The sequence below is a fragment of the Oryctolagus cuniculus genome, unplaced genomic scaffold, assembly GCF_964237555.1.
Source record: "Oryctolagus cuniculus unplaced genomic scaffold, mOryCun1.1 SCAFFOLD_128, whole genome shotgun sequence".
Lineage (NCBI taxonomy): Eukaryota > Metazoa > Chordata > Mammalia > Lagomorpha > Leporidae > Oryctolagus > Oryctolagus cuniculus.
The window spans coordinates 130,264-152,713 of NW_027208324.1; the positions used below are offsets into that span (position 1 = coordinate 130,264).

Below are 22,450 nucleotides of genomic sequence, written 5' to 3' on the forward strand. Positions count from 1 at the left end.
CAAAAAAAGAAGAGACTGCTTTTTGGCACAGAAGACTGATGGGACAGCTTTATGTCAGTCCACAGCCCTACACTCTGATCAATTAAATTAGGAGTCAAATCCAATATTTGGGGTACCATTGAGACTTTAGAGAGAAAAGTAAAACCAAACTCAAACCTATGAAATGGCAACAACAAAGGAGAAAAAGATATTTTTGAGAGTGGCATTCAAAGAGTTCGCAGTGTTAAAAAGCAGTAACTATGATCAGTATTATTTCATTGGTTTCCAATGACCAACCACTCCAGGCTTAGAATAAGGCTGGAGGACAAATGGCCCCACCCAGCTGCCCCTTCTGTGGCTCTGCCCCTGCTTCTCAGCCACATCATTCTACAGTCCTGCCTCATGCTGAGGGAGCACAGGCTTCCTCCTTCCCTCCCTCCCTCCCTGTGGCCCTGTGTTCTTGCTACCATCACAGGTGTCCATGGCAAGAGATAGGCATGTAAGGGGAGTGAGGGCAGAGGTGGTCAAGCCAAGGGGCCTTGCTCCTCACCTCAGTGTGTTCTTTCCCACCCTTGTAAAGGGAGATTAACAATGCTTGTCCTTCTCACCTCTTGAGACGAAGGGAATAATATAATTGGTAGGAAACTGGTCTGGAAGGTGAGCAACACTGTGTAGATGGGTATACAGTTATCACTGTGCTAATGCCTCAGATCCCTGACTGAGATCTGAATTCAAGCTGTCTAAGGAAGAAAGCGGTCACATTTTGGAAGTCACGACATCAGTGGTAATAACCCTCATCTACAGAAGGATACTTAAAAGTACCCGAGTGTTCTGTGGATAGAAAAGCGTGAGACTCAGTGCAGGTTCAGAGTTGGACAGTCTACAAGTGCATGGAGGAGCCTTCCGACTCCATCAGAGGAGTCAGGCAGCCATTTCTGGTTATGGAACCAGAAACTCCCTGGCTCCAAATAAAACAGCATCACTTGTACTCTTTTATACAAGTGCAAAAACAAACAACCGCGGTGAGCAGTGTAGACCTGTTCTATAAGACAGAGGGCCCTTGAGGCCCAACACATAGAAAACCAGTTTATAGACTGTGTGCAAATGAGTTATCATTGAAAAGCAAAGCACCCAAGAGCACAGAACACCACGTGTGTGGTTCCCAACATTGCTTCCTTCCCCTTCCACCTCTTTTCCATGATCCTTTGTGCATATGTAAATTACATAGCGGTAACTATGTTATTAAATTACATAGCGGTGATTGCGAACCTGACTTTCAGCAAGGGAGCAGTGTAGCAATTTAGGGAGTTTAAATCTGAATGAATGAATAAAAATTCAGCAATTAATTACATTGTTACTTTAAACTTGACCCTAAAATTTTAAAATAAGAAATTTCAAACAAATAAAAATTAAAAAAAGATCCTCAGGAAGTTCCGACTCACGGCAATGTGTCGTATTTGGCAGGCATTCATTGTCACAGTGAAGCTTGACGGTGTTGCAGACAACCTCGATAGTATGTTTAAATTGGCAGAGGCAGCAGGCCATATGGCTGGGTAAGATCCTATGAATAGAGACAGAGAATTAAGTTACCTGTAAAGGGGTTCCTTGGGTGGGTCAAACAGGTGAGCCAAGGTGCCAGCAAAGGAGTTCTTGAGGTATGTGGCCAGGACATTTGGGTAGGAGCCTGGTGGCCAATTGTTGGTCTTGAATATGAGAATAAAGGAAGGAGGGAGAGGTGGCCCAAGGAGGCATAGGCATGGAAGTGGGTGTGGTGTATCCAAAATAAAGTCAACAGGGTGAGCATTGGGCACCATGGATCTGTCGTTTGACTCAGGGGTGTCTCCTTCCAGTTCACAAGTCTCATTGTGGGTTGGGAGTGCACAGGAGGACTTCCCCCAACCTCTGGAGTACTCTTCTCCATCCCTGTTGGAAGTGTTCACTATTAGAAACTACTCTGGTCCCAGAAAAATGACTGACTGCAGTAATTGTTGGAAAAGATGTGGAGAAAAAGGAACACTCGCTCACTGATGGGTGAGTGAAAGTAATTTGACCAGGCAGGTGTTTAGCCCAGCCATGAAGATGCTGCTTGGGACAAGCACATCCACTTCTGGAGTGCCTGGCTCCATTTCTGATCCCTGTTTCCTGCCAGGGAGTGCCCTGGGATGTGTCAGGTGGTGCTTCCCTAAATACCCAGAAATGGAAAGACTGCAACTTATGGTAGGTGTGTGTTTTTAAGAAACTGTCAGTCTATTTTCATTATATTTTTTTTTCAAATGTATCATTTCGAAAGTTTCTGTGGAAGGAAGAGAGAGAAACACACACAAACACATCTTTTCTTTTTTTTTTTCTTTTTGACAGGCAGAGTGGACAGTGAGAGACAGAAACAGAGAGAAAGGTCTTCCTTTTGCCATTGGTTCACCCTCCAATGGCCGCCGTGGCCAGCACATCGCGCTGATCCAAAGCCAGAAGCCAGGTGCTTTTCCTGGTCTCCCATGCGGGTGCAGGGCCCAAGGACTTGGGCCATCCTCCACTGCACTCCCGGGCCATACCAGAGAGCTGGCCTGGAAGAGGGGCAACCGGGACAGAATCCGGCGCCCTGACCGGGACTAGAACCCAGTGTGCCAGCGCCGCAAGGCGGAAGATTAGCCTATTGAGCCACAGTGCCGACCACATGTTTTCATTAGGTAGTTTACTCCCCAAATGTCTGCGACATGCAGGGCTGGGCCAGGCCAAAGCCAGGAGCTCAGAAACTAGTTTGGTTTTCCATGTGAGGAGCAAGAACTCAAGTCCTTGGGGCATCACCCACTGCCTTCCAGGGTACATGTTAGCAGGAAGCTAGGGTGGAGCAGAGCCGGGACTTGGATCCAGGCATTCTGATGTGGGATTGGAGTATCCCAGGTAGTGGCTTAACGGCTGCACCAAATGCCTGCCATCGTAAACAGTTTAATTTTTATTTGTTTTATTTTTTAAAGCTTTTATGTAATGAATGCCAATTTCATAGGTACAACTTTAGGAATATAGTGTTTTTTCCTCCATACCTGCCCTCCCACCCCCACTCCCGTCCTACCTCCTACTCCCTCTCCCATCCCATTCTTCATTAAGATTCACTTTTGATTGACTTTATATACAAAAGAGCAACTCTATACTAAGTAAAGATTTCAACACTTTGCACCAACCCCCCACCCCACAACATAAAAAGTACTGTTTGAGAACAAGTTTTGCAGTTAATTCTCATAGTACAGCTCATTAAGGACAGAGTTCCTACAGGGGGGGGGTAAGTGCAAACAGCTTCATTTCTAATACCCCCAAATTGGAACAACCTAAGTGTTCACAAATAGGTGAATAGATAAACTATGGTAGGTTACACGTAGTGGGCCAGGCTCTTTCTAACCAATAGAATAACCAATGGTTGAGTTGTTACAGATGACTAATGTTACTTCTTTGGGTCCAGGGAAAGCTTCATATAGAAAGAAAAAAAAAAAAAGAAATTATCAACTCCCAACTTGACTCTCACTGGGATTAAACATGACAATAGGTCTGATCTGATTTCATCATCATTTAAAAAAATCATCTATTATTTTTCACTTTATGTTTCTGTGTGGGAGCAAACTGCTGAAATCCTTACTTAATGTATACTAAGCTGATCTTCTGTATATTAAGATATTCGAAAATGAATCTTGATGTGAATGGAAGGGGAGAGGGAGTGGGAAAGGGGAGGGTTGTGGGTGGGAGGGACGGTATGGGGGAAGCCATTGTAATCCATAAATCGTACTTTGGAAATTTATATTCATTAAATAAAAGTTAAAAACAAAACAAAACAAAACAAAAAAAAAAGAAAGAATGCACTCAGAATGCTAAGCTAGTGTTTTACTAGACTTCAATTCTAACAGGAAATTTTCGTTAAGTCCTTTCTACCCCTAACTTCGTATTTTGAAAATTTTCAAGCCTACAAAAATATCCGAAAGATTGGTGTCATGAGTTTACATGTTCTCTCACTTAGATTCAACTGTTGCTAACATTTTGCCACATTCACTTTCCACGTGTGTGTCTCTATGCACTTCTTGGACAAACCATTTGAGAATGAGCTGTAGATATGATGACCTTTTCTTGCTAAACCTGAAGTCTGCGTCTCCTAAGAACAAAGGCATTCTCCTGCATATCCACAACACTATTATCACCCAGTCAGCTTTAACATTAACATCACCGTCTATTGTGGTCCACATGCAGGTGCTCTCAGTTGTCCCAAACATGTCTTGGCTACTTTTAAATCAGGCATTGCATTTTATTTTCATGGCTCTTTAATTTTCTTCAGTTTAGAACTGTTCCTTTTTTGCAGTGTTTCATGGCATTGGGATTTTTGAGGCATTCAGATCAGTTGTTTTACAGCATGCACCTCAATTTATCCTTCTAAGACCAATACTGAATATAATCACCAGGGAACATTTATTTTTTTGAGTGGCTAAGATTTTTTTTAAAAAGTTTTATTTATTTGAAAGGCAGAGTGATGGTTGGGTGCAGGAGAGAGAGAGAATGAGTGGAGGGAGAGGGAGAGGGAGGGAGAGAGAGAGAAAGAATGAACGTGAATAAATCTTCCAGCCACTGGTTCATGCCCCAAATGGCCACCGCAGCTGGGGTTGGGCTGGGTTGAAGTCAGGAGCCAGGATCCAGGAGCCAGGAACTATATTCAGGTCTCTCCTGGGTGGCAGGGGGTCAAGCACTTTGGTCATCCTGTGCTGCTTTCCCAGGTTCATTAGCAAGGAGCTGGATGGGAAGTGGAGCAGCTGGGACTTGAACTGGCACTCCCATATGGGATGCCAGCATCACAGACAACTTCACTTTGTGCCACAACACCAGCCCCACTAGGGACCATTTCTGGCAGGAACACTGCATCTTGCATAGAGAATGTTGTAGTTTTGCTGCTTACTAAAATGGATGCACTAGGGATGATGTCAGTGATAAAATATTTATTTTTTAGAAGATTTTTATTTACTTGAGAGGTAGAGTTACAAACACAGAAAGGGAGAGACAGAGACAAAGATCTTCCATCTTAAGCTGGTTCACGTCCCAAATGGCCTCAATGGCCAGAGCTGGGCCAATCTGAAGCCAGGAGCCAGGAGCTTCTTCCGGGTCTCCCATGCAGGTGCAGAAGCTCAAGCACTTAGGTCATCTACTGCTTTCCCAGGCCATAGCAGAGAGATGGATCAGAAAAGGAGAAGCCAGGACTGGATCTGGTGCCCATATGGGATGCTGGCACCGCAGGTGGAGACAGCCCACTATACCACAGCGCTGGGCCCCAAATCATTATTTTCAAAAGTATTGGCAAATCTGGGGCTGGCACCATGGTGCAGTAGGTTAATCCTTCACCTGCAGCACCGGCATCTCATATGGGCGCTGGTTCTAGTGCCAGCTGCTCTGCTTTTGATCCAGCTCTCTGCTATGGCCTGGGAAAGCAGTGGAAGATGGCCCAAGTCCTTGGGCCCTGCACCCGCATGGGAGACTGGAAAGAAGCACCTGGCTCCTGGCTTCGATCAGTGCAGCTCCAGCCATTGTGGCCATTTGGGGAGTGAACCATCGGAAGGCTTTTTTCTCTGTGTCTCTCTCTCACTGTCTATAACTCTTATCTGTCAAATAAATAAATAAAATTTTAAAAAATATTGGAAAATCTTTTGAAATTGCTAATGACCTGAGGTATAACTTATTCTTACTAGATAATATTTAAGTATTAAAGACCATTGCACATTAATATGCAATAAAGGGGCCAGCGCTGTGCTGTAGCAGGTTAAGCCTTCACCTGCAGTGTCAGCATCCCTTATAGGCACTGGTTCAAGTCCCAGCTGCTCCGCTTCTGGTCCAGCTCCCTGCTAATGCACTTGGGAAAGCAGCAGAGGATGGTCCAAGTGCTTGGGCTCCTGCTCCCACATGATTCAGAATAAGCTCCGACTCCTGACTTTGGCCTGGCCAAGCCCTGGCTGTTGTGGTCTTTTGAGCTAGGAACCAGCAGATGGAAGATCTTTCTCTCTCTCTGTATTTCTGCATTTCTTTTTTCTTCTTTTTTTTAACTTTTATTTAATGAATATAAATTTCCAAAGTACAGCTTATGGATTACAATGGCTCCCCCCCCATAACTTCCCTCCCACCCGCAACCCTCCCCTTTCCCTCTCCCTCCCCCCTTCCATTCACATCAAGATTCATTTTCAATTCTCTTTATATACAGAAGATCAGTTTAGCATATATTAAGTAAAGATTTCAACAGTTTGCACCCACATAGAAACATACCAGGGGATTCCAATTCAATCCCATCAAGGTGGCATGTACCAATGCCATCTCACTAGTTCCGGTGATCAATTTCTGTTCAAATTGATCATAATGATAGGACTAAGAGCCAAAGGGAGCACATAAACAAGACTAGTGTCTGCAAATACTAGCTGATAGAATAAAAAAGGGAGAGAACGATCCAGCATGGGAAGTGAGATACACAGCAGACCTATAGAATGGCAGATGTCCTAAACAGCACTCTGGCCTCAGAATCAGCCCTTAAGGCACACGGATCTAGCTGAAAAGCCCATGAGAGTATTACAGGCATGGAAAGCCAAAACACTCTGGCAAAAAAAAAAAAAAAAAACCCTACATGTATTTCTGCCTTTCGAATAAATAAGTAAGTCTTTAAGAATGCATTAAGGACCATCGCTTATGAGTCACGACACAAGTGAGCTGGCCTGCTTTGTCTAAACTCCTGAGGACTTCCAATAATGAACTCCAGTGTAACAATTGCTTTCAGGTTTTTATAGCCTTGGTTGCACATGGCTCCAGAAAATGCTAGCACTTTTCCTGTCCACTGATGGTCAAGTATGAAAAAAGCAGCTAGAACACCACAGCCTTGGCTAACTGAGAAAGCTTGTTGATGATGAGAGCTTTGACTCTTTGGAGAGGAAGGCCTCTCACTGACCTGGGAGGATCCACTGTGGCAGATGCTGCCCAAGGTTGAGGAAGAGGAGGCTAGAGCAGAAACCAGTGGACTTGATGATGTGGGAAAGTTAGTCAAGGAGGTGATCTGACAGAAGTGATTAGGGCAGGGTATGCTGTGAGAGGCCTTTCCCCATTCTTATCTTGTGGAGTCCGCTCAACTAGCCTTATCATAGTTTCTGTTTAGCTTGTCCAATTGGCAGGGGGGAGGTCACAATGGAAGTTGCAGTGAGTTTATGGTAAAATGTCAGAATAGGGCTCTAAGGAAATCCTTTTTAAAACTTCAAAACTTGAGATACTTCAAACTCTGCATGAAAATTAACTAGAAAGGATCATGGACCTAAATGTAACTCTACAGTTTCTACAAGAAAACAGGAGAAAATCTCTGTAACTTTAGATTAGACAATGGGTTATTTGAAAGATTTTTTTCAGGAAAGGCACAATAAAAGGACAAACCATACAAGATAAAAGTTGCTATAGGCTCATCAACATTAAAAAAAATTAACTTCTACTCTTCAGAAGGTACACTTAGTAGAGTGAAATGATAACTCACAACCAGAGAGAAGATATTTACTAAACATACATCTGAGAGAAAGTACTCATACCCAGAGCATATAAAACACTCTTAAAACTCCCTAAGATTACCATCAAATTACTACATGGGAACAGATTTGAATAGACACTTGGTAAAGATATTTGCACAACAGTATCGTCAGTTATTAGAGAAGTCTAAGTTTAAACTGCAGTGAGTGTACCCAAGGTGCCAGCGTTAGGATGACTGAGTCCCGCATTTGAGCACTTGCATTTGATCCTTCTCTCTGGTTCCTGATTCCAGCTTCCTGCTAATATAGTTCTTCTGCCTTTCTTTGGTTGAGTAACTGGGGTTCCTGCCACCTAAATGGGAGATCTGGGTTGAATTCCCAGCTGTCAATTCCAGCTTCAGCCCAATGCTGGTCTTGGTGGCATTTGGTGAGAGAACTGATTGACTCTCTAGTAACTATTTTTAAATACTAAAAAAACATATAGAGATTCCACTGTTTATCTACTGGCAGAAGAGCTACATTAAAAAATGTTTTATTTTTTAACTTATTTGAAAGAACGAGAGAGAGAGAGAGAGAGAGAGAAAGAGATTGATTGATTGACCTTCCATCTGCTGGTTCACTTCCCCAAATGCTGATAACAGCCAGGGTTGGGCCAGGACTATGCCAAGGACATAGGTCTCAATGTGTGGGTCTCCTACATGGGTGGCAGAGACCAGAATACTTGAGTTACCATCGGCTACCTCCCAGGGTGCACATTAGCTGGAAGCAGAGTAGCTGGGACTCAAACTTGGCACTCTGATACGGGATGTAGGCATCCCAAGTGGTATCTTATTTATTTATTTATTTATTTATTTATTTATTTATTTGACATGTAGAGTTAGACAGTGAGAGGGAGAGACATAGAGAAAGGTCTTCCTTCCATTGGTTCACCTCCCAATCACCCCCCAAATGGCCGCTACCGCCGGAGCTGCGCCGAACTGAAGCCAGGAGCCAGGTGCTTCCTCCTGGTCTCCCATGCGGGTGCAGGGTCCAAGCACTTGGGCCATCCTCCACTGCCTTCCCGGGCCACAGCAGAGAGCTAGATTGGAAGAGCAGCAGCTGGGACTAGAACCTGGTGCCCATATGGGATGCCGGTGCCACAGGTGGAGGATTAGCCAAGTAAGCCATGGTGCTGGCCCCCCAAGTGGTATCTTAATGCTGTGCCACAATGTCCAGTTTCTAAATGTTTGTTAAAAAAGTTGAAATCTGAGGACTGGGACAACACATGTTGCAAGTGCCACTCTCGAACATTGTTGGTGAGAGTGCAGACTGCAGCAGCTACTTGGCAAACAGTTTAGCTGTGTGTTAAACAGTTCAATATACACTTAGTAGGTAATGAACTGTCCTACCCCTAGATCTTTACACCAAAGAAATGAAGACACATATCCACTCACAGACCTCCATGTGAGTGCTGTTAGTGGCTTTATTTATAATTGCAAAAAGTTGGAAAACACAGTTCTATAAGCTGATGAAATGGATAAACTGGTGTAACTACACAATTGGAATATTACTTAGCAATAGGTAGAGGCAGCAACATGAATAGTAGTTTAATCTCTAAAGGATTATGCTGAGTAAAGGAGCCAGACACAAGAGGCTACACTTACTACATGATTTTGCTTATAAGACACTGTGGAAGGAAAAACTACAAGAATAGAAACAGGATGAGTGGTTTGCAGGGCCTGGGTCTGGGGATGGGAGGAGACGATTGATTGGAAAGGACCATGAGGGACCTTTTTGGGTTGATAGAAATGTTCTACATCAGGAATTTGGTGGTGGTTACATAACCACGTGTTTGCCAAAACTCAGCAAACTTTACAGTGTGAATTGAAATACATAAAAATTATACCTCCATAAGCCTGACTTAAGAAAACAAGTCTACAGACTTACATGGAAATAAACCTAAGAAAAAGATAACTTACAGGTTTTCCAATTGAAGAGTCATCATGAGGATGTTCTCAACTGTGGTAAGTGGTACTTGTGTTGTTCCCAAGTCTCTGAAGGAGAAAGCCCAAACATTCATGGTATGGACCTCAATAAAAAGATCTGTCTTTAAAAAGGTTGTTTCAGGAAGATGTGGTTACATCAGTTTTGGCTTCTCTATAAAGCAAGACAGCTCAAGAGTTTGTCATGGAGACAGTTCCAGAAAGCCCTGGTTGAAATGACTTTACTATTTGCATCATCAGATTAATGACCTTGGCATTGAAGAGTGGAACCTACACCTTTTTCTGCCATTGTCTTATTTTTCATTTTATACTACATTGACCTCTTTTAATTCTTATTTTTTTCTTTAAAAAATTTACATCTATACTTCTTTGCTTGGGATAGATGTATTCCTAACATGTATTTGCATGTAACACTGTCTCCCTCTGCCAGCTGTCTTTCCCATGATAAATTCTTTCTCAGTTCTTGCCTCAGTCAATAACTTTTTTTCAGTAACCTAATTTATTTTTTTTCAGTAACCTAATTTAAAATCATGACTTTTTAGCCTCAATCTCAAATATTTAATGTTTGATGAAAATAAAAAAGAATTAGTTTAATACTTACAGATATTTTAATGCTGGCAGTTTAAAAAGATACGAATCTTCAATGTTTTTCAGAGGATTACGATTGAGATTTCTGAAAAATGCAATGGAATTAAAGGTATCGGCCATTTCAGTAAGCACAAGACTGTATGAGAAATTATATTCTTTTTTGTGTAGACATTTTAGGCTTAAAATTACTTTCTGTGTACTTATAAATCACCCTTAGAATTCAAAAAGCACTTGTTCTTTGGGAACTACCTATGTCTCTTAGAGGATGAATGGAGAAGAGAAAGAGAAAAGATACAAAAAAATGCATAATAAACAAAAAGTATGCAAAAGAACTTTTTAGGTGAAAAGCCTTAGAAGTGGAGCCAGTGTTTTGCCTAGCACTTAACACCCAGATTGGGATACCTACGTCTCAAATCAGATGCCTGGGTTTGATTCCCAGTTCCAGCTTCTAATTGCAACTTCCTGTTAATGCAGACCCTGGGAGGCAGTGGTGATGGCTCAATTGGTTGATTCTTTGCTGCCTACTTGGAGACGTGGACTGGTTTCTGGTTTCCAGCTTCAGCCTGGGCCTGGCCTAGCCTCGCCCGAGCCATTGCAGGTATTTGGGAAGTGAACTAGTGGACGGGAGCTGTCTGTGTCTTAAAAAAGAAAGATGTATAGAAGTGACCACACTGATAGGGAAGCCCTTTTTTGTGTAGGAAACACTAATCCTGTGTTCTCCATAATTCAAGGTGCTTGCCTTTCATCTTTAGAAATTTTAAACAAGCCATGACTTAATTCATTTAGTTGATGGAAAAAGAACCCACGTCAAAGCCATACTCTTGTCACGTTCTTCCACTGGTGTTCTCATTTCGCATCACACATCATCACATCACATCACATCACATCACACCACATCATCACGTCACATCACATCACATCACATCACATCACATCACATCATCACGTCACATCACATCACACTGATCATCACATCACATCACGTCACATTGCATCACATCACATCACATCACAGTCTTTGTTACGTTGCTTGTTGGCCTGTCAGTCTCCTGGCCTGTTAGCCCCTTGAGGGCAGGGAACATATGTTATTGTCTTTGTTATGCCTGTGTGTGGCATAGTGCCTGAAATTTACTGCATGGTTAATAAATATTTGTTGAGTAAAGAAATCACATTTTGTTTCCATACCAATACAATGAATAAATTCGTGTTGTGGGAAATTTCATTCCTAAATGCTGTAATAGATTTTTAAATTTTTTAAAGCAAGCAAACAAAAACAAAAACAGGTAAAAAAAAACTGCCTTTAGTTTAACTCTACTCAAAAACGTACTGTACTGTTACAGACTGTGAAAATAATAACTCTTACAGATGATATTGATTGGGCTGCCAAGCATCTGTGTTCAGCATTCAACACTGGATGTTCCCAATAACCTCTGTGATAGGTATTGTACCCCAGTAGCCTATTGTGATATATATTGTGCTGAGTCACAGAGGCTGTGTAACTTGTTGTAGGTCACTGCACTTGTAAGAAGCAAAGCTGGAGCTGGAGCTCAGTCCTGCCCCAGACTGTGTCTAATATGTGTGCAGAAAAGGGTCCAAATATTTGTCACTTTAATCTGAAGCTTGAGATGACTAAATATAGAAGTACTTTGAAAATTTCATCAACCTTCTCAGGATAGCGCTCATGAAAATTAGTTTCTCTTTTTATTCCTTTTCCCTAATCTTATCCCACAATTAGATATTTAGCTCAGAGTCATTGAGACTAGAGATTTAAAAGCATGTTGTAGGTGACATCAGTGGAAACCTATGTAAACAGTGGAGTGAGAACATCTGAAAATTTATCCCTTCATAAAGGGAACAACAAAATGGTAAAAGTGGTCAGAATCAAGTTTTTGATAATTCTGGAAATTTAACCAAAGGCTTGCAGCAACCTGTGGGGCATTTACTCAAGAAAATTGGCTGACTTTCTCTAAGAATAGTGAGATTTGTGTGGGTTTTGTGTATTTAACTTGCCCTAGACAGTTCCTCCCTGGCAAGCTCAGTGGTAGCCTTAAAAATAGGCTTGGCAGCTTATGACAAGAGCCTCGGGTGATAACTGACGTCATAAATAAGAGTGTCAATTGTTAAATCAACAACAGGAGTCACTGTGCACTTACTCCCCATGTAGGATCTCTGTCCTTAATGTGTGGTACTATGTGAATTAATGGTATAACTAGTACTCAAACAATACTTTATACTTTGTGTTTCTGTGTGGGTGCGAACTGCTGAAATCTTTACTTAGTATATACTAAGTTGATCTTCTGTATATAAAGAGAATTGAGAATGAATCTTGATGAAGAATGGGATGAGAAAGGGAATGGGAGATGGGATGACTGCAGGTGGGAGGGAGGTTATGGGGGGGAAAAGCCACTATAATCCAGAAGTTGTATATTGGAAATGTATAGTTATTAAATAAAAGTTAAAAAAAAAGAAACATCTATCAGCCCTAAAGGCACTCGGATCTGGCTGAAAAGCCCATGAGAGTATTTCAGGCATGGAAAGCCAAGACACTCTGGCAAAAAGATCTCTGTGAGTGAGATCCCAGTGGAAAGAACAGGTCTTCAAAGAGGGAGGTGCCTTTCTCTGAAGGGAGGAGAGAACCTCCACTTTGACTATGACCGTGTCTAAACAAGATAAGAGTCGGAGAACTCAAGGGGCTTCCATAGCTTTGGAAACTCATAACTGGTGCATAGGGAGATTACTGATGCCATAAACAGGAGTGTCAATTGGTAAAGTCAACAACAGGAGTCACTGTGCACTTACTCCTCATGTAGGATCTCTGTCCTTAACGTGCTGTACACTGAGGCTTAATGCTATAACGAGTACTCAAACAGTATATTTCACTTTGTGTTTCTATGGGGGCGCAAACGACTGAAATCTTTACTTAATGTACACTAAACTGATCTTCTGTAAAAAAAAAAAAAGAAATTATCAATTCCCAACTTGACTCTCACTGGGATTAAACATGACAATAGGTCTGATCTGATTTCATCATCATTTAAAAAAAATCATCTATTATTTTTCACTTTATGTTTCTGTGTGGGAGCAAACTGTTGAAATCCTTACTTAAGGTATACTAAGCTGATCTTCTGTATATTAAGATAATCGAAAATGAATCTTGATGTGAATGGAAGGGGAGAGGGAGTGGGAAAGGGGAGGGTTGTGGGTGGGAGGGACGGTATGGGGGGGGAAGCCATTGTAACACATGAGTCGTACTTTGGAAATTTATATTCATTAAATAAAAGATTAAAAAAAAAGGAATACAAAGGTACTTCAAAAGGTTTGTGAGTAAATGGAATTAAAAGATAAGTTGCTAAGCTTATTATTTGAAATCCCTGCATAGTTTTTTCATAGTGTACATTTTTCAAAAACTTTTTGAAGATCCCTCATATTTTAGAAATACTTACTCCTCATGTAGGATCTCTGTCCTTAATGTGCTGTACATTGAGATTTAATGCTATAACTAGTACTCAAACAGTATTTTTCATTTTGTGTTTCTGTGTGGGAGCAAACTGTTGAAATCTTTACTTAATGTATGCTAAACTGATCTGGTGTATATAAAGAGAATTGAAAATGAATCTTGATGTGAATGGAAGGGGAGAGGGAGTGGGAAAGGGGAGGGTTGCGGGTGGGAGGGACGTTATGGGGGGGGGGGGGCATTGTAATCCATAAGCTGTACTTCGGAAATTTATATTCATTATATAAAAGTTAAAAAAAAAAGAAATATCTGCTTTAGGAATAGACTGATGTCTTAGCAATATTTGGGTTTAGGTTTTTGGATTGTGGATTAATTTTATTTTTAATTTGTTGCTTCTCAAAATTTTTTAAAATTATGAGATGTATTACTTGCATACTCACAGTCATATGTAACCATGTGAATGTTGGATAATGTTTGAACTTTGTCTAAGTTATTTTGTCTACATTTGAACCAAATCAGGAATTATAATAAGAAAAGAGAAGTATGTGTAAAATGAGCAACAACAACAAAAAAACCTCAAACTCTCCAAAAAAAAATAGCCTGTATGCCCAGTATCAGAGAGAGTGAGGGAGAGGGATAGAGGGATAGAGGGACAGAGGGACAGAGGGAGGGAAGGAGGGTTGGAGGGGGGGAGAGAGAGAGAGAGAGAGAGAGAGAGAGAGAGAGAGAGAGAGAGAATGAAAATGAATGGAGATGAGGGCCGGCGCCGTGGCTCACTAGGCTAATCCTCCACCTAGTGGCGCCGGCACACGGGGTTCTAGTCCCGGTTGGGGCGCCGGATTCTGTCCTGGTTGCCCCTCTTCCAGGCCAGCTCTCTGCTGTGGCCAGGGAGTACAGTGGAGGATGGCCCAGGTGCTTGGGCCCTGCACCCCATGAGAGACCAGGAAAAGCACCTGGCTCCTGGCTCCTGCCACCGGATCAGCGCGGTGCGCCGGCCGCAGCACGCTGGCCGCGGCGGCCATTGGAGGGTGAACCAACGGCAAAGGAAGACCTTTCTCTCTGTCTCTCTCTCTCACTGTCCACTCTGCCTGTAAAAAAAAAAAAAGAAAAAAAAAAGAAAATGAATGGAGATGAGCATGCAGAATGAAGCTGAGCTCCTCCAAAGTGCATCCCAGTGAGCTGTCAGAATCTTGGGCCATCTTCCACTGCTTTCCCAGGCCATAGCAGAGAGCTGGATTGGAAGTGGAGCATCCAGGTCTCAAACCGGCACCTATATGGGATGCTGGCGCTTCAGGCCAGGGCTTTAATCTGCTGTGCCACAGCACCAGCCGTGTCTCTGACTTTCAAATAAATGAATAAATCTTAAAGAAAAAAGTAAAAGAACAAAAAAACCCTAAAGCCAATGAAGAGAATACTTTAAGAGAAGCATACGGTGCAGAGGAAGAATTACCTTAAGAGAAAAGAAGACCTCTTGCTACACAGATGAGAATATGGTGCAGATGAAAAGATTATGAGAAGAAAAGTGTAATAGTTGCAGGAAGTGACAATGTGAAAACTTGTGAACCCTTACAAAACACCCCCAAAGGGCAGACCTGAGTTGTTCTCTTCATCTGTAAGGTTTATGCCTCTCTCTGAGTTTGGGGAGATGCTGTTTGGATTCCAGGACACACCACAGAGGGAGGACTGTGCCAGCAGTGTGCAAATGCAGGTGTATCCACAGCTTGCCTGAAGGAGGCTATGCCCATGGCTGACCTTCAGTGTACGACCACACCCAGCTCACCTACAGTGTCAACAGTGGGGCGAATATCCGAGGAGGGAGAAAGCCTGGACTCTCCTCCTAGTCACCCACAGTGCTTGTGAGTAACAGACGAGTGAGCATGTGGATGTGCTCTGTCTGGATAAGGGAGCCCCTCTCTACACTCTAGAGTCCTTCCACTACTAAACTATGAAACTTGTTTTGTGAGGACCAATGAAGTGACTAAAACAATTTTTAGAAAGAAGCCAATGAGTTAAGACTTAATGTACATGTGTGGGGAGCAACTGGGAGCAACTCGGACTAGACTAAGTTACTGGAATTAAGACTTATTCTATGCATCTGCTCTCCCACAATATGGCGCTGGGAGAGGAGCAAACAGCTTCTACCCAGCTGCCTTTCACCAACTTGACAAGCTGCAGGAGCTGCTCCTGATTGGAGGAGAGCAGTGTACTCGGCATGTGGGTAGCAGAGTTGGGATTGGTGGAAGAGGACTATAAAGGAGGAGAGAGACAACATGCACCAGGAACATCTATCTGAAGGAACACCTGTGCAGCCCCTGAGAGAGCCGGCCGGCGGTGTGCCGCTCCCCCGCAGAAGTGGGGAAAGCGGCAGGGGGAACCGCCCTTCCACGGAGGTGGAAGGGACGGTAGCCAACCCGGGAAGAACCAGCAGCAAACCTGGGGAGGGCCGAGCAGACGAAAGAACAATGCAGGGTCCTGTGTCGTTCCTCCACGAAGAGGGGGAGCGACATAATGGTGCCGTGACTCGGATAGGAAACCTAGGAGGGAAGAAGAGGGAAGAAACGGGAAGAAGTGGGAAAATACCGGAGAGAGAGACTAGCAAAGAACCTAGGGAAAAGCCGGATGGAAAAGGTGCCGGAAGAAGCTATTGAAAGCCTAGGCATAGACTCGGATACGGACTGTGGGAAAGAAGTTAGGATTTAAAGTGAAAGCAAGAAGAAACTTAGACTCAGATACGGACTGCAGGTTGAAAGCGAAAGTGAAACCTAGAAGAAACTTAGACTCGGATACGGACTGTGGGGAAAAGCCAGGAGAAATGAGAGGGGATTGTTGTTGGAAGAAAAGTTAGGAAACATACCGGGTAGAGAAAAATGTTAGGGAGGATGAAGCCGCGGGGGGGCAGGCTGAAGCGGAGACGTAAGCTAGCTTGGAATTCTTCAAGTCAGCCCGGGGAGCAAAAGGCGAAAATCTGGAACCAGAGGCAGAGACGTGGGCCGCCAGGTTGGAATCCGTCAGATTAGCCCGGGGAGCAAAAGACGGGAAGCCAAACTGGGGGGCGCAGACGTGAGCTAGGTTGAATTCACCAGGTTAGCCCGGGGAACTTGGACTGAATGCCGGTGGCGGAAACGTGAGCTGGGCTGTGTGACTCGCGGAAGCCGCCACGCGCAGAGAGAGCGCGCGGGGCACAAACGGGGAGAGCGCACGGGGTGCGAATAGAAGCCGGTAAGCTGCGCAGAGCCAGGAAGCCGCCGCAGGGCGGGCCCCGGGAAGCCGCGCAGAGCCGGGAAGCTGCCGCGGGGGAGGCGCCGAGAAGCAGCCTCGGGGCGGGCGCCGGGAAACCGCGGGGATAAGAGAAACAAGTTTAGAAGTAAAATGAGAGAAATAGGAATGCTGGCAGATAGAAGTAAAATAGGAGAAATAGGAATGCCCGGAGGTAGAGAAATAGAGAAAAATAAGGCCTCCCCACAACACGGCAATGAGAGAGCTTGGATTCGGTCTGCCTGATTAGTAAGACGATAAGCACCTGCGGGCAGCTAGCAGCTTATGCGCTGCAGGTCACCGAAGACAGGCACGAATTAACATCAATAAGTCTCCCCACAATACGGCAATGAGAAGGCTTGGATTCGGTTTGCCTGATTGGTAGGGCTTGTAAGCACCTGCAGGCAGTTCTAGCAGAGCAGAGCATGCGCTGCAGGGCACCGAACACAGGCACGCATCAGCGCCTAAAAACCTCCTCACAACATGGCGAAGAGAGGACCCGGATTCAGTTTGCCTGATTGGTAGGGCTTGTAAGCACCTGTGGGCAACTCTAGCAAGCAGAGCAGTGTGTGTGCTGCGGGGCACCGAAGACAGGCGCGTATCAACGCCAAAAATAAAAAGAAAGGGGGATCTGTGGGGAGCAACTGGGAGCAACTCGGACTAGACTAAGTTACTGGAATTAAGACTTATTCTATGCATCTGCTCTCCCACAATATGGCGCTGGGAGAGGAGCAAACAGCTTCTACCCAGCTGCCTTTCACCAACTTGACAAGCTGCAGGAGCTGCTCCTGATTGGAGGAGAGCAGCGTACTCGGCGTGTGGGTAGCAGAGTTGGGATTGGTGGAAGAGGACTATAAAGGAGGAGAGAGACAACATGCACCAGGAACATCTATCTGAAGGAACACCTGTGCAGCCCCCGAGAGAGCCGGCCGGCGGTGTGCCGCTCCCCCGCAGAAGTGGGGAAAGCGGCAGGGGGAACCGCCCTTCCACGGAGGTGGAAGGGACGGTAGCCAACCCGGGAAGAACCAGCAGCAAACCTGGGGAGGGCCGAGCAGACGAAAGAACAACGCAGGGTCCTGTGTCGTTCCTCCACGAAGAGGGGGAGCGACATAAATGAATGAAGCAGAAGAAATAAAGTATACTTAATGTTTAGAATTATCAATTACTGCTGATTTTCCATAATATATTTCATTTCTGATTTCACTGAAAGATTTGATGAGTATTACTATTCAAAGAATGTTATGTCACTGGTAAGCTCTTGGCATGTCTTTGAGGTAGATTTCATATTCACAATAGATTGATCCTACCACACTGCTGTTTTACACAGAGACTTCATTCAGAAGAATGTTTACTGGGCTGCATGTAGTACATGCAAAGTAAGGGTGAATGCAGATTTTGCTGAGCATGAGCCTAACCTAATTTGGGGAATCCCTTATAATGAAACATGCAGAATTATGAATATAAAAATTGCTCCAGCCCCTCCCAGGACCTTGGAAGGGGCACGTGCAAGCGTAAAGCCTTGAAGCTTAGGCTCCAGTTCATGATGAATCCAGCTCAGCTGGCACTCTTTTCTGGACTCTGTAATGCAGTGAACAGCATTGTTTTCACTTTAAAAACCCTCATCTTTGGTCATAAGATCACTGGTGTCTTCCTGGGGCAACGGGGATAGCAAAAGTTTCCTTGAAGCAGATTTGTCTAATAAAAGAATATGTCCCCAAATAAAGGAGACCCGCTCCCAACACACACTTGGTGTATTACAGCCATTGTGCCAATTTTTGAAGCAACCATGAGTTAGATATGTTCAGATCGCATGATAAGAGGATTAGTTTCCAATACCAGCTAGCTCTGGTTTTTGCATCACCATGAAGCAAATGCTTTTTTTCTTTGGCTTAAGATGGACACAGAAACTTGAGATAAATGAACTGGTGCCTTGTGCACTGTGCGCCATCCCTAGCTCTGCTCCTACTTTTTCAGCTCATCTCTCTGGCCTTGCTGCACAGATGCTAGCATGGCTGTCACTCATTTTCCCATCAATGTCCAACTTCCCCCTGCTGGCATGAAAGTCTCTGGAGACAAAGCTTCTGTCCTGCTCCAGTTTGTACCCCCAGCACTTAATACAGCACCTGGCACTCGGTGGGCCTGGCACTCAGTGAATGTTCTTAAATGAATTCATTACTTTTCATCCACTGTGATTCCACAGATTTTCTCCCTGTGTTGTCTACAGAAAACTGTACTGGAACTCGGCCCCTTAGGAGGGAATCTAATGGAATGATATATGTTGAGGCCATTTTTACTGATGCTACCAAAACCACTTGGTGTTGGGGCTCCAGGAACCAGCTCCCGGTGTGTGGGTGAAGTAAAAACAGACTCTCAGTGTTCTTCCTCAAGATCTGCAGGCACTGTTGGTCCATCCCCAACACATCCTAAAACCTTCCCTCATAACCAGAATGAATTGTGTTTGGCTGGGATTCTGAACCACAGAACAGGTGGATAGTCTTTCAACATCAGGTTTAGTGGAGAATCTGTATCTTGAATCTAAAATTCCCTTGGGCCATTGAACATCACAGAATTGTTGAGTTGAAAGTGAATAAAACTCACTTTCTGTTGCAGTTTAGTCAGGACAAAATATGTGGGATTAGGCTAAAGCAGTGTATTTTCTTATTTTTTTAACACTACAGTTTAACATATATGCCACTTCTTCCTATTTCAAAAGTTATTAGTATCCACAGATAATTTATAAATTGAGAGCTAAATACATTTTGGAAAAAGCTTATGATCTGGGTGGGTGATGGGGAGAGATGTGCCCTTTGGCTGGGTCCCAGGAATTATTTTTGCATTAGGATTTAAAAGCAGGTAACCCTGAGAAAGCACCAGAACCTTTTTCTCCCAGAGTACTTTGTGTTAGATTTTTGGAAAAAAAAATGGAAATGAAGACCTTCTTTGCAGAGTTTATATACAGGGCTTAATACCCAGATAAGCATAACTATATACCATTTTTATACACAAATGGTTTTTAAATATGTATTCATCATCTATTGCACTTACACATTGTGCAAAAACTGCATTCCATGCCACGCCTGAAATGTCCCAAAGCTCAGTTCTGTCAGTAAATTGCAACCAAGATTTCTACAAAAAAAGACACGAGTGAAAGAGAATGAAGAAGAAAAAAAGAAATATTTTCAGAATACTCTTCTTTCAGGAGTGATTCTAATTTTTATAGATGAAACAATACTTCCACATTTTATCTACACACTAAAGAATTTACTGGTACTGGAAGATTTGGTTTCTGAATTATACTTGCACATTTACATTAAATTTCATCATATTATTTTCATATTACATGACATACTTGTACTGTGTGATCTTTACTTCTCTGGAACAGAGTTGCACAACTTGAATGCTATTGACATTTTGGACTCGATAATGCTTTTCTTGTGGAGGTTTGTCCTGTACATAGTAAGTGGCTTAACAGCAGGCTGGGCTTAGCTCACGCAGTGTCAGCAGCACGTGCAGGGCTGCAAGCTGTTACCTGAATGCAAAATCAAGTTGGCTGAGAAGCCCTGCTCTGTGGGATTCACTCTGACTTTTGTACCTGATAGTATTTTTGCTAGAGAGGAAAAGGACCTGTTACAGAATTTTAGCAACCTTCTACTACAAATGTAAAGTAGAATCTTAACCCTATTTCAAGGTGAACAGTGAAGATTTATTAAAATTCCAAATGTGATGAAATTGTAACTTACATAGACTGCAAAAAAGGGAGTGACTCAAATGCACGTCTTTCGATAAACTCTATTTTATTGCAGGATAAATCTCTAGGAAAAGGAAAACATTGCCTTGGTTAGCTATTACCTATATAGTCAGTGGGGATAATAAAATTTGCATTTGATAATGTTGGATATGCAGTTTTTACCTAAACTGTAAAGCTTTGGACTTGTATTTGACCCTCTGGAGATACTACTCCTTCTTACAACCTCTCCTAACAGTCTCACTGTTAGAACCTTCATCAATGACATACACAACTATAGATCTTGATAGATTGTGGTGGTAAACTTTCCTGAGTGCAGAATTGATTAGATGAACTTTCATAGTCTTCATCCATTTGAAACAAGGAGCAAAGCTGTCATCTCAATTTTTGATGTCTAATATTCCAAAGAATACTCACATTTTCACATCTTTCCTGGTTTAGTCCTAGTTTTCTAACTTCATTCAATACCAGAAAAAAAGATGCCCTTTTGAATCATTTGAAATGAAATTGGTTCTCTAATTAATTCATTATTTTGAACTGATTCAGAATTACACTTTCTGTCATACTAAAGGAAATTTATTTGTTGCTTGTTGCTTGATAGTCCATGAAAGCCATGATAGAACCGTCAGAAAACAGCACGACACTGGATTCCCACTTGAAAACACTCTTGGTGGTAGAGGACTCTTACTTCCACTGATTACAATTTGACCCTCACTTTTCACCTGCAACTCATCTGTTGGTGGCTCCATCTCTAGAATCTCCTTCTCTCACCTGTCCCACGCGCAGTCACCAGTGGGACTTGCCCTAAGTGACTCTCCGAGGCCAACATCACTAGGTGCTTACAGAAGAGGCAGATTCTCAGCCCTGTTCTAGACCGACTCAGGCAGTTACTGTGGGGGTAGGGTTCAGAGCCCCAGGTAACTGTGGTGCAAGCTCAAGTCTGTTTTAGAGCACTGCTGTGACAGCATGGTTCCCCGTGGTGACTCTTGCTCAGCATTCAAAGGCCTGGAAGACCTGGCTTCACCCTCCAGCTTTCCCTGCATCTCTGTGCCTCAGAAGCTTCCATGTTTTCCCTTTCTCCCACGATATTCTCTCCAAGACGTCTGATGATGCCCACTGCCCCCTTGGAAGTCCTGTTCAACTGGCATTGCTCCCTGGTTCCATCGTCCCTGACCCAGCCCAAAGTCTTCTCCCTCGTCTGGACTCTATATCCATTTCTTTTGATATCGTTACTTGTGCCTTCCATTTCCCCAGAGCATAAACTTCTTGAAAGCATGGATTTGGCCTTGCTCATCTACATTGCCCACTATGTTTAAAACTGACTCATGGAAATAGACTCAGGTGTTTATTAAATGAAGGAATGGTTGAGTAGGTAGAAGAAGGAAAAGTGAATTTTTAAAAAGCAGTGTGGTTTTATTATTCCCTGGTCCCTCTGCAGCACTCTGTCAGCTACATAGTGCTTATTGGGTATTGGTTTGAGCTTGTGTATTTGTTTCCCCTGCAAGATTGTGAGCTCTTGGGAAGGTGGGATCCTGTCTTACTCATTTATGTGTCTCCAGTACTAGGCAAAGTGTTTGGCTTTCTCTTTCAGCTTTAGACAATTGATTGGCATTTTGAAAATGAAGTGAATACATACACTAGCATAAACTAATTAGGCTACAAAGGATTTTCCAGCAGAAACAATGAAGGGCCTATTCTACCAGCAGTAGTCTCATTTGTTTTTCTCCAAACCATGTTTGCAAGGTTCCGGAGCCCAGATGGGAAAGGTGCTCAAGAGGAACCATGCAGATGTGGTTGTCCCCGTATGGCCTAGAAGTTCTGATCATCATTCAAAGGAGTGTTGTGAGTATCACATGCTATGTTCCTTAAGCCTTGTACTTTTGAGACAAGAATCTATTTGCTGAAGAGGCCCAGTAATTAGCCTAATAAGGATTAATGATGT

General features: G+C 43.3%; 1 protein-coding gene across 1 annotated transcript in view; it reads right to left on the bottom strand.

Moving 5' to 3' along the window:
- LOC103347026 (mucin-17) overlaps window positions 1-22,450 on the bottom strand; it is a 132,701-nt gene that overhangs the window by 99,658 nt on the left and 10,593 nt on the right. Inside the window, 2 exon segments of the mRNA XM_070067817.1 lie at window positions 19,809-19,889; window positions 20,504-20,575. Of these exon segments, the coding sequence (XP_069923918.1) occupies window positions 19,809-19,889; window positions 20,504-20,575 (153 nt within the window).